The sequence below is a fragment of the Copadichromis virginalis genome, linkage group LG14 (genome assembly GCF_057382275.1).
Source record: "Copadichromis virginalis isolate Kocher_CV1m ecotype Utaka linkage group LG14, C_Virginalis_male_GT1.1, whole genome shotgun sequence".
Classification (NCBI taxonomy): domain Eukaryota; kingdom Metazoa; phylum Chordata; class Actinopteri; order Cichliformes; family Cichlidae; genus Copadichromis; species Copadichromis virginalis.
The window spans coordinates 42163810-42176309 of record NC_140631.1 but is presented as its reverse complement, the minus strand read 5'-3'; the positions used below and the strand labels follow the sequence as shown (position 1 = coordinate 42176309).

The window sequence follows — 12500 nt, the reverse complement described above, 5'->3', positions numbered from 1 at the left end:
TAAAATGGAGGTGAGAGTTTTGGGGACAGGTTCACAGAACATCGGGCTTTATTGGCTCTGTGTTTGGAGGCTCGTGCTCTGATTATGTTTGCATTCATTTCTCTGTTGCTGACTGTAGACACGCTTTTCCACACCAGTCTGTCTGTCGGCCCTCGTTTAGCTTTCCTGTGCTCAGCCATGCCAAGCCCACACTTTCAGGCAAGGGCGTAGATTTGGCATGGACGGAAGGGACGTGTCCCCACCAATAATTTGATCTCTTCGAGTAAAGAAAAACAAACCCAATAGTAAGAAAAAAACGATCTGTCAGCGTCTCATTCAGCCAGCGGAGCAGAAAGAGTTAAATTACGGTCTCTACTGGAGTCCTACCTCATGTGACAAATATGGCCAATGTGATTAGGCCAGTTTTTAAAACCTTAGGATGTAACTACAGCCCAGCCCATGCAGCAGTATATTAATGACTAACCTCATATTGTGGATGGATTATCTCAGTTGTTCTCCTGGCTGAAGTTTGGTCCTTTTACAGCATCCTGCCATGCGATTACATTTGTTCCTGACCACCGAGAACACTCACGTTAACTTTTATCGAGTGGAAAAAAAATTAGCTTGTTTATATTATGCTAACATAGCTGTGTCGCTAGCGGTCACGTAGCACATCATTATATACCAGCTAGCCCAACTTCAGTAACCCTACAAACGTCACTGCTGTTTAGTTTTCTGTCTTCATTTATGCTGGAAGTGATAACAGAGCTGTACGTTTGAATTAGTTTCCAAAACCCCGCAGTCAGGACATGCTATATTGTATTTAGATAGAAGCTAGCGAGCTAACTCCCTGCTAACTTCTAACTCCGTTAAATGTCATAAATTCCGTTTTCATGGATGCCTGGATGTTAAACTCAGTTGTCACACCTGGTAGAGCAGAACGCTGATCATTTTATTAAAGATGAAAGACTTTAGACAGTTTTTAACTCTCAGTAATGCCACAGTGATCGTTTGATATATGGACCTGCAGCGGAGTTTAGGTGACGTCAGACTTCACGACCGGATTACTCTTATTAATCTTTCTGGGTCGTAAAATAAACTTTTAACACATTTTCAGGCGAGAATGTAGCTGTGTAAACGTCAAACAACGTAAACATGTTATTGTTTGGCCTTTTTCAGTGCTTTAGTTGTGTTTTATTTGTTGGTGAGTAAATCGGTTTGGCTGAGATTAAAGTTATTAGATTAAATTAGATTAAATAAAACTTTATTAATCCCTCGGGAGGATTCCTCCGGGGTTCTCACACAGCTGAATAAACTGCTGTGTGAGAACATCTACACCAGTGTCCGGTTATATTTTAGACAGCAAGGAGGAGATGGCAGGTGACGTAATTCTGAAGGCTACACCGTCCAATTTCACAGTCGCTCATTTCCGGTCTACCTGGCTTTCGGAGGACCCGGCCCACTTAGACCACAAAGGACACCCCCAGCCTGTTTCTGGCCGGACAATAATAACGGTGACATTTAACTTATTTTATCCGATAAATAAACACTGTAAAAAGTTTTTTGTATATATGTATGTACATGTATACCCCCCTCCCCAGCCCCTTTGAATGTCTCCCTAACTCTGAGGTCTCAAGGTTGGCAAGTAGGCGCTAGGCATCAGTCTAAAATTGTATGTAACCATGAATAATGTGATGCCATGTCCACCAGGAGAGACTGGACAGTACAGATATAAAACCAATATGCCAGCAGTTCATTTCAGCTAACGAGAGGAGCAGGCATGTGTTTGTTGTGTGGGGCATGTAGTCCATGTGTGTTGCTGTAACAGTAGTTCATGTTTAGAATAAAACATCCCAGCTCACTGACCTGATCGGGGCAACAGTGCCTAAAATGTTGCATAATGTTGCTGAGAGATCTTTTACTTTGTGGTCATCTTAGACGAGTAGTTTTATGGACAAAACCAGCAGGTCATTCAGTGTTCCCTTAGTGCTGATGTGTCAGAGATGTTGGTGTAACTGAAGTGATGTTGTTAAGTCCTTAAAGTCATATTCTTTTATTGTCATGACTGTATTTGAAGCTATTTTTATGTTTGTATGATACCTGATTTATATGGAAGTAAACTAAAGCCTAAAATACTTAGTCAGTCATTTGTTTAATAGGAATTTAACATTATATAATTCACATATAAAACTATGAATTGTAATTTTAAACGGTTTAAAAGCAGGTAGAATAGCATGTGTAGGCAAGTATACTTCTCCTTTTATCAAGAAGCAAAGACAAAATGGAAAAAAGAAAAGAAACGGGGCAGAGTTCGATGGTTGAATCATCCGTCCCCACCAATGCCAAAACCAAATCCTTGCGTTCAGGCGTGCTCGGGGACATGTCGCCAGCGCTGCGGGAAGGTTGACAGATGTGATCATCTGTCTTTGACAAAGAAGAACAGAAGCTTTGTGCGAGCGCTAACGGGAGGACACTGAAACATGTAGCTGATATAAACCCGAGGTTCTGTTATTTGGTCATTCTGTGTCGAAATGTTTCACAGCCTAAAATTAAAAATGTGCAAAAAATGAAAAGTTAAAACTGGAAAAAACATGCACAAATGTCGCTTTTTCTACTTATTGTGTTTGGCTTTGAAATGTGCTTTTTTGAGCGAAGCGATTGATTTCTGTGGTGAAGAAAGCCCACAGCCCCCCGTCTCCTCCGTGTCAGTGCACACGTGTCCACATACTTATGGCCTGAACATCTGCACAGGTGATTTTTATTGATTTCTCTGCTGTGATGTTCAGTCCAGCCTCTGAGGATCAATAAAATGGAAACTTATGATCTGATTTGTTATCTCAGTTTGATTAAATATTCCTCCCTGTGGTTGCTATGGAGCCACTTCCTCTCTTTATTAACCATCATTAAAGTTATTTTATTGTTCAGCCCTCCCTCCCCGGCACCAGCATTAATCAGCTTCATAAAATCTGCAGTTCTTCATCGTGATGAAGGTGTTTACCCCCCGAGCAGCAGACGGGGTCGAGTGTTTGTCTCAAACTGATTTTATTCAAACCAACAATTAAAAATAGTTTCATCAAGTTTACATTCGGAAAGAATCAGCTCAGAGAAATCAAAACACTTCATCCAAACTAATCACGACAGTCTCGTGTTTCTGTACAGCAGGAGGAGCAGGAGGCTCTCAGCAGGATGTGAAGGTCTTCCAGAAGAAGTTCTTGCAGCCGGCTTTCCTCTCTCGGGGGGCGAGCAGCGGGCCGCTGCCGGCGGCGCGCTCCAGGTCGACGCGGATGTCTTCGGGTTCACCGTCGGACAGAGGGAAGTTCTCCTCTTCCAGAGCCTCGTTCTCCACCTGCAGGAGGTCAGAGAGGAGCAGCTCTGCCAGCGAGGTCCGCGACATGTCCTGAAAACACGTCAAGATGAAAAACACACGAATAACTCAGTGCGGGAACGTGAGGAGCCCAACAAAGCTCAGCGTCGGCTGCTTAAAGTGAAACGAAGTTCCTGTTTTTACTCTGTGAGGGAGGGGGGAGGGGAGCTTTGCATGATCTTTATCTCCCACCGTCTAACTGTTTTAAATAGGTGGTGGGCGGGGCTTTGGTGCCAGAGATGACCATATAGGGACATCTCCTGTCTGTGACATCACCCAGATTCAGTAGTAAAAACAAAATTGATAAAGTGAAGATTTTACTTTTTGCACAACATAATAAAATGACATTTATTTTGTGATTTAATGAAGTTATTTGTGTTTAATGTATAATTACAAACTGACTGACAGTAGTAACACTGTGAAAAAACAAAACAAATTTTATAAAATAAATCGTGATCATGATGATTTAGTTTAGATAAATTTAGCTTCTGATGTTCAGAAGTTTTTTCTTTGTGAGTTTATGTTTGTTTGAAATCTAATTCATATATTACTATAAATTCTTTCCTGAGGAGAATTAAATGAAATAATAATGAAATTTTTATAAATGGTTTTGTTTTATTATAAGTGAATTTTTTTTATAAGTAGTTTTGAAAAATGATCAAGGTATAGTTTTCAATGCTAATAGCAAAATATTTTCATTATCCATTCATTTGTATTTACTGTTTCACAAACAAACAATTTATTATGTGGGTGAAATTAGTTATTGACATTTCTGAACAGACAAATTTGTTTCGCTGTTTTGATTTCTCTCTGAGGTTCGAGCGTGTCGCTGAAACACCGGCTGTAACAACACGCGTTCAGTTGTTATTTGGTGGATAAATATTAAAGTTTTAGTTTAAACATGTTTTTGACTTTTTCCTTAAAGATTTTATGAGTTGTGTTTTGAAAACATCTAATGTAACTAAAGACTTTTCACAGTAATCTGTAAAGTTGTTCCAAAGACGATTCCTCTAAACACATCGCCGTGACCTGCAGGATATCTCGAGGTTGAAGCCAATCAGCGAAAGATGCTAACACACTTAAACCTCCAGGGGGCAGAAAACCACAAACTAAGTTTGGAGCGTGCAGCCCTGCTCTGAAAACTCTCAAGCTTTATTGTGAAAGGGTGAGCTGTGACTCCTTCACTTCCTGCTGAGCAGTTTGTGGGATGCTGAAGAAAACTGCACACATCAAAACAGAAAAAGAGGTTTTATGTCATAGTTTCTGAGTGTTTGTGAGTCTGCAGAGGTCAGACGCCGTCGTGTTTCCTGTCTGCGTGGCGTCTTCATGGCGTCACGGTGCTGCAGAGAGGAACCACATCCTCCGTTTTACTCAAAAAGCAAGCCGCGCCCTTCTCTGAACACCAACCGTCTGCACTGATCTCTACCTGCTGTGTGTCATCACATTTTAGTTTTGTCCTCTCTGCCCATCTCTCTCTCCTTTCCTTCCCACTGTCGCCGCGGGTCGTCTGATTCTTGCTGTAGAGTCTTTAGCCTACAGTGTGAACCGGTGCTGTACGAATAACACTGAGATGAAATGACCGTTCTATGTAAAGAGATGGAGGCTGTGTTCACATGTTTATGGGTGAAAGTCGAGCTGCAGAAGAAGCAGCTGATGTGGAGCCGAGGTGGAAACGTCAGTCGAGATGTGGATGCAAGAGCTGAGCGCCTGCAGCAGAGTGTCACAGTCCTGCATGATCTCTGCTGCAAACCTTCACTGATGGAAGAAGAAGCTGTTTGAGCTTCTTCAGAACGTTCACCTCGTGTCTGACCGAAGTCACGACGCGAGTGGCTGCTGAAAGCGTCTGAAACATCACACAGCAGTAACGTTGTCTTCATCGGTCGCTCGGGCTTTCCAGACTCGACCATAAAGAATCCACAAAGGAGCGATGAGCAGATGAATCATCGGCTGATTTACAGCCGCCAAACAAACCTTTCCTCGCCCTCTCGTCATCGTCAGGAGAGCTTCACGCAGGTCACGACGAAGAAATAAAAGAAGCCCTCACAGACCGAGAAGGTGTGATTTCAGCTCGTTTGTCAGGTATTAGACTGGTTCAGGACGTGTGTAGTTAAAGTGAAGCTGAAGCGCTCTGTGATGGAGGGAAACGTTTCTCTGGATTTAAAGCCTCAGGGTTTTTAATAAAGACTGAAGCTTTTATTTGCATCCTTTTGCTTCCTGTCTGATTTTATTCAGTGATGATGATGATGATGTTTTCAGCCTCTGATTTCTTTGATAGGAGTGAACAGAGCTGAAATCAGAGCTGAAGCCCTCAAACGTTCACAGAGAACAAACCGCTGTGATTTTTACACCAGCTGCAGGTTTCTGTGTTTTTCATTAAAGGAGCTGCTTCCTGGTTATCTGGTACATTTGTTTATGGCTGTTCATTCATAAAGACAATATTCAGCCTTGTCTGCACTCAGTGATGTTTCCTCCACCTTTACAGTTTCATTACATTTAATACATTCAAACTTTTTCCTGCAGTTTTTCATTTTTCTACAAAACTTTCACAGAAAATCATTTTCAAACTTTTTAGACTCCAATTAAAGTTCAAACAGATTTTTTGAAATCAAATGAAATGGGTGCGTGTGTGCGCGTGCGTGTGCGCGTGTCGGACCTGTTTGGAGCCCAGCAGCGGCGTCCGGTGCAGCAACAGGCGGAGTTTGGAGTCTCTCTGCGCGGCGGAGGTGCAGCTGATGGAGGCGGTGAGGGAGACGAGCAGCAGGAGGAGGCAGCGGAGGCGCGAGGAGGAGTTCATCTTCGTCACGTGTGTGTCTGTCTGCGGCTCGGAGGATCTTCTGCTTCTGTCCCGTCACGGCGGCTCTTTTAAAGCCCCGCTGACGTCATTGCCCAGGGCGGTGGGGTGGGTTTGGTGATGGGTGGAGGGGGGTGACTGATGATGATGATGATGATTGTTAGTGAAATGAGCCGGTTTCAAATTCCTCCCCTCCTCCCCTCCCTCCCTCCCACTCACTTTGTTTCTCAGCCGGAGGTTCGCGGACAGGAGGCGGTCACATGATCAGATTTAGCACAGGGGCGTGTCCAGAATGTTGTCACAGGGGACCAAATGGGGCCAGAATTTCCAGTTTGATCGTGCTGTTGTCAAATAAGGTTGCCTGAAACAAACGTCAACGAAGAGACAGAACCATGAGCCGCGTTATTAAAGTCACTGATGCTGTGTGATCGACAGGAAGTGTCCGTGAAATCTGGACACTTCCACCAAAGGACTGGGGGGGGCAGAGAGGAGCTCAGAGAGTAAACAGGAGGTGAAACTTTGTGGAGAGAGCCTCCTCTGCCTGCATCGCTGACGTTTGCTCCTCCTGTGTCGGCGCAGCGAGCGCCCGTGAGCTTAAACAGATGATGTGTGATGATGTCGTCATGAATCCTGAGGTATTTCTGTGAACACACTGTGAACATAAATGGCTGAACGTGTTGTTCACTTGGTTTTGGGGGTGCACCCCACTTCACAGTCCACTTCATTTCAGTGTAGGAAGGAGCGAGACTCTATGATGCAGCTTAACATGGTTCTGGTCATCTTACTCACCAGCCTGTTTGTTTACTGTATTCTGTACATTGTTACCTGCATATAGGACCACCCTGTGTCCTCCTGTTATATTTTCTTTTCCCGTGCTGTAAGAGCTCTGTAACACCGAGATTTCTCATCCGTGGGATAATAAAGGTTTATTCTATTCTATTCTATTCTATTCTATTCTATTCTATTCTATCACAGTAAACACAAAACACGACAGACTGGCGACCTGTCCAGGGTGTACCCCTCCTCTCACCCTGAGACAGCGGGGATAGGCTCCAGCGACCCTGAAAAGGAGCAAACAGATGGATGGACAGACTGTAAACGGGTTTATTAACATGTCTTTGCGGCTGACTCACTGCTGCCTCTGCTGGACATTGAAGGAATTGCAGCTGCTTGGTAGAGACTAAAGCTGAAGACATTTTCTGGGCATTTTTACTTCAGTTTAAGTAGTTTTGTAAGCCAGTTTTCATTTTTACTTCAGTCTAGCTTTACTGATTGTTTCACTGAGCAGTCGTGTGTTGGTGAGATGGCGAGCAGGTGAAGGGGCAGGATGATGCTCTGGCTGATGCTTATTTGATTTGATTATTTTTAGGGTCCAGGTGAGCGTGAGGTAACTGTTCTTGCCACGTCTCTTTCTTCTCGTTCTTCCATCTCTGACTCAATTTGCTGATAAATGTCGTGTGCTCAGTGAAGCATCAGCTCTGGTTTGAAATAATTATTCCGCCCTCCTCACATCGAGCGCATCATTGTGCTGCTGCCTGCAGGTCTGTCAATGAAAAACCATTTACCTGTTGACACGCACCGCTGAGTGGTTATTGAAATCTGTGTGGTACAGTTTGTGCCTGTAAGTCAGCTGACATGCGATGAGCTCGTGCGTCGCGGCTTTGAGGCTGTTTTACTTTAGTTTCGTGTGAGAGCTGATCCGACGCTGACGTGATGCAGTGCAGACGTACAGGCAGAGGAAACATGTTCATTTCATGGGCTCATTTTTGCGTTTGGGGTTATTTGCAGAGCTCAAGCGGCTCTTTGGTCCGTTGTGACTGCGAGCTCACGTTTGACCCCTGTCGAGGTCCTAATGTGCTCAGACCTGTGGGAGTCTCAGTAACGAAGCTTCAGTCGCAGCAGCGAGGCTCTTCCCACCAACAGTGTCCTGCTGTTAAGCTGCAGACGCGTCGCTGTTTGCTGCTCCCCTCACAGCCTCGTTTTCCTCTTTTAATACTGCAGCAGAAAAACCTGAAACATGGCCGTGCACACACAGCCACCGCTGTTTAATACACTCACATTGCATATGACCAGGGCCTGGACCACTTGGCAACAGTGGGAAGGAAAAACTCCCCTTTAACAGGAAGAAACCTCTGGCAGAACCAGGCTCAGGGAGGGGCGGGGCCAGGTTGGCGTGAATGAAGGAAGATGAAACACAGCACAGTAACACAGTGAGTCAGCTGCTTCTTCATAACGAGTCGGTGTTTGGACTGACAGGGCCGAGGTCGGAGCTCCACGGCATCATTGTTGGAGATCAGCTGATCGGCTGGAAATCTATCGATCGGGACGCTGACCTGCCTGGACCGAAGCCTGACACACTCTGACCCACGTCAAGGACATTTTCGCTGCTTTAAGCTTCGTTGAGTGTGTTTGCAGCGGCGCTCACATGACTGCAGTCAGCCCGTCTCCTCACACGTGTGCTGCTGAAGCTCTGCAGTGACATTTGCTGGAAAAGAGCCGTTCTACGCCTACGCAGGTATTACTGTTGTTCATCTTTAATAATTTCATTAATCACTAATTGTCAGAGCATTTCTGATTAATTTAATGTTGTTTTAAGTGAAAGCAAATGTGCTTTTCTTTCAAAAACAAGGACGTTTCTCAATGACCCCAAACTTTGGAGCAGGACTAAAAATGATGCTAACATTTCAGAAATGACACAAACACATCCAGTGTGTTTGTTATTGTTCATCAAACGCTCTGAAAAGGTCGCAGCAGCATTTGAAGCTGCATCTGTCTGACGAGAGCTGAGCTCTGATCCAAGCACGAGAGGAAACCGATCACACCCACACTCATAATAAACTCATTTTGAATTATATGTTAGTAAAAGTCTCAAAAAAGTCGAGACAGGTCAACAAAAGTCTGGAAAAGTAAGTGATGCTAAACAGAAACATCTGGCAGCAGGTCAGTCACGTGATCGGGTATAAAATGAGCATCTTAGAGAGGCGGAGTTTCTCTGGTGTAAAGACGGGCAGACATCCACCATCTGTGAACATCCACAGCACGTCACCATCGGCATCTCAGAGAACCTGGAGGAGTCTCTGTCAGCAAACGTACTCATGAAAGCGCCAATTTGTTGGGATCCGTTTTTGAGTGCGCGTTCCTCTGCGTCATATGCTTCCAGGTAACAAGAAAGCGACCTCATTCACGTAGATTTTTGATTGGCAGAGCTAACTCAAAATTTTGAGAAAAGTAACTCGAAATTTTGAGTTATATTTCTTGAAATTTCGAGTTAATAAGTCGAAATTTCGAGTTATGGATACTAGAAACGGGCTTCCATACAGGTCAGATCCATCCAAACTCAGACTAAAGCAGAGGAGCAGACCTCTGACCAGCTGACAACATCTGGAGCTTCGTGAAAGCAACGAGAGCACGAAGCAGACCGTCACAGACTGGTGTTAGAGAGCAAACATGGACCTGTCCTACTTTTACAGATGTGTCGCTGCCATCATGTTCACAAGGAGCTCATATTTTTATCACCCCCCCAAAACCAAGAGATGTCTGTTGTTTCCAGTTTCCACATTTGTTATGTTCTTATGTTCTGTTATGAATAAAATATAATTTATGATAAAATCACTGCATTTATTTCACAGAGCATCCTGACTCCTACGAGGTGATGAGGATCTCATATGGATTCAAGTCTTCAGGGCAGGAAGTTCAGGACAACAACAAAGAAAGACTTCAGCTTTATGACAGAGATGCACAAACACATGAAGATCTTCTGACCTCCAGAGGTCGTCTGTCATCGATATGTCCAGCACGCCTCGCAGGAGTGCGTGCCGAAAGCTTCAGCTGTCAGAATGCTAACGGCGACCGACAGGACACTTTCCACACCTGTCCAACGCGGTCACGGAGAAAAGCCTCTGTGAGTGTTCGGACCACAGCGGCTTCCTGTCGTGACAGCTGATTGGTTCGGCCTGTTGGTGCGAGTTAGAGGACGACAGCCCGACGGAGAGACAGAGCGAGGCGGCGATCTGTGGATTAACGGCCTGCTGCGATTCGTCTGCTTCCTTCTGCACAGTCTCAATTTGGAGCATCGTGTCCCTGATTTTATTTGCATGTCTGCTCAGGCGAAATTATTCAGACACAATAAAAAACAACAAATCAGATATTGTCATGTGTGCGACAGCACAATGAACCGACCTCATACACATTTAAACAGCCTGCACTGAGCATCAGAACATCCCAGCTCGGAAACATTGGATAAATAAATTCAGGTCTTCACTTCCTGCACGCCGTGTGAACCCGTGCCCTGTGGAACAGCAACTTACAGACTCGCGAGGCTGATTCATCTCTGCTCTCACATAAATATGATGCAAATGATTTCCCCCGACCGCTGTGCAGTATTAACTCCAGCTGATACATTCAGTGTGTTCGCAGAGCTCAGCTGTGAAGAGAAGCTCGGCCGCAGAAGCGCGACGTGCACGGCTGCAGGTCGGTAATCTGCAGGTGCTACAGCGAGCTGTGCAGACTCATGCATGCATGTTGTTGGTGTTTCAGGTCCTTAGAACATTAAAATAACATTAAAGGCTAAAGAACATCTCTCAGTGATGCTGAGTGTGGAAACTCTTCACTGCAGCCACACTTCATATTTTGACCCTTCAACCAATCAGCATTCAGCGTGCATGCATCCAGCTATGAGTTTGTGGTTTTTAATTGGACTCCACATAAGCTCGTCTCCAGAGCCTCTGCTTATAATCATCCATAAATCATGCTTTAGCCTGTCTACCACTGCCTCTGCAAGCTGCTTTGCAACCCTAGGTGAGTCGCCAGGCACAGCAGGAGAGGCCCTGGGGCAGAACCAGGACGTGCTGCAGAGATTACATCTCTCAGCTGGCTTGGGAATGCCTTGTTGTCACCCTGGAAGAGCTGGAGGAAGTGGAGAGGGAAGCCTGTGCAGCTCTGACAGCTGCCACCATGATCTGGATAACCTGTAGGAATAGAAGCATGGAGTCATTCACTCACTTGACTCTATTATCATTTTAAATAACAGAAATGAGACCCCCCCCCCCCCCCCCCCCCGTCATTCGGTGTGAGTGGAAACATGTTTTAGCAGTAAGACTTTCTCTTATCTGTTGCTTCAGAAATAATTGGCCTAGCTTTCATGCAGTCTGTGTTACAGCTAAGGCACTTTATGGACTTTGTTTTTAATTCCAATGAGACCTGGAAAAGTCAACCGTCCCTACAAACCTGATGTAAAAAGTTGAGTTAGCAACAAGTAAAGGCTAGCCGCTCAGCTAGCTGTCCAGCAAAGCACAGAGAGAACCTGAACCACACTTACCTGAAGATGATTTCTAAACACTTTGCCAAACTCACCTTTGCATGTGTGCAGTGTTGGTCAAGTTACTTGAAAAAAGTAATCAGTAACTAATTACTGATTACTTCCCCAAAAAAGTAATCCCGTTACTTTACTGATTACTTATTTTCAAAAGTAATTAATTACTTAGTTACTTAGTTGCTTTTTAAAAGCACGATTTACAACCTGAGTAGGTGATAAAGTGATAGATCTTTCAGCCCAGTTCTACTTTTTCTACATAATCCATCATACAAAATGTAATCAAATGGAAAAGTCTCTTTTTAAAACTTGTTTTATTAGTTTTAATCTTTTAACTTTATGCATCAAGCAAAAATTTAATTATCTGCAACATTCTCTGACTGGAATAAATTAGTTTAACATTTAAACCTATTTTCTGCACATTCCAGCTCATAAAATAAAATATTTTTTGTGTTTACACTCAGTCTTTCAAATAGATGCAAGTAAAACACAGCAGAAAATAAATAAAGTCAAAGACTCAGCGGTCCTTTTGCTCTATTTTCACCTGTAAAGCAGGAGTGGGGCAGGCGGAGGTTTACCCTGGTGCAGGTGTGCCGCGGTCAGTGGAAGAATCCGCGAGTTTCTCTGTGAGTTTCCCATTACGTCGTAGCTACTCGGTGCTTGTTTGGAAGTTTAGGGATTTTTTCGCTGTAAAAAGAAGTTTTCTTCCCACGCACAGCGGACACTAATGTTTTTGTCACTTTTTATGGAATCAAACTCAAAGTAAGGTCAGTACTTCCACGCTTTAAACGCTGCACGCTCATACTCTCTCTGCACTCGATATGTGATCCATTGTTGATCTGCACACAGCTGTTGTCACGAACGGCGCACTCGCTTACGTCACTGTTGTGAGACATTCTCGCAAAAAATCACGGTTTTAGTAACGCAGCGTTCCTACGGGAAAGTAACGGTAATCCAATTACCGTTTTTGCAATAGTAATCCCTTACTTTTCTCGTTACTTGAAAAAAGTAATCAGATTACAGTAACACATTACAAGTAACAAGTAACGCGTTAC

The 12500-nt window shown here is 44.2% G+C and overlaps 1 protein-coding gene across 1 annotated transcript; it reads right to left on the bottom strand.

Annotated features, from left to right (window-relative positions):
- Positions 1 to 3004: 3004 nt before the first annotated feature.
- Positions 3005 to 6190, bottom strand: sst1.1 (somatostatin 1, tandem duplicate 1). Its single transcript, XM_085431016.1, has 2 exons — positions 5997 to 6190; positions 3005 to 3376 (listed from the first exon to the last, which is right to left on the bottom strand). The coding sequence occupies exons 1-2, from the start codon at positions 6135 to 6137 to the stop codon at positions 3158 to 3160; spliced, it is 360 nt and encodes a 119-aa protein (XP_085287142.1). The 5' UTR covers positions 6138 to 6190; the 3' UTR covers positions 3005 to 3157.
- Positions 6191 to 12500: the final 6310 nt, after the last annotated feature.

Excerpts from the sequence above, each read along its gene's own strand:
- sst1.1 (XM_085431016.1), bottom strand. The coding sequence starts at position 6,137 with ATGAACTCCTCCTCGCGCCTCCGCTGCCTCCTCCTGCTGCTCGTCTCC. Across the intron at positions 3,377-5,996 it reads CGCTGCTGGGCTCCAAACAG|GACATGTCGCGGACCTCGCT; the intron begins GTCCGACACGCG and ends ACGTGTTTTCAG.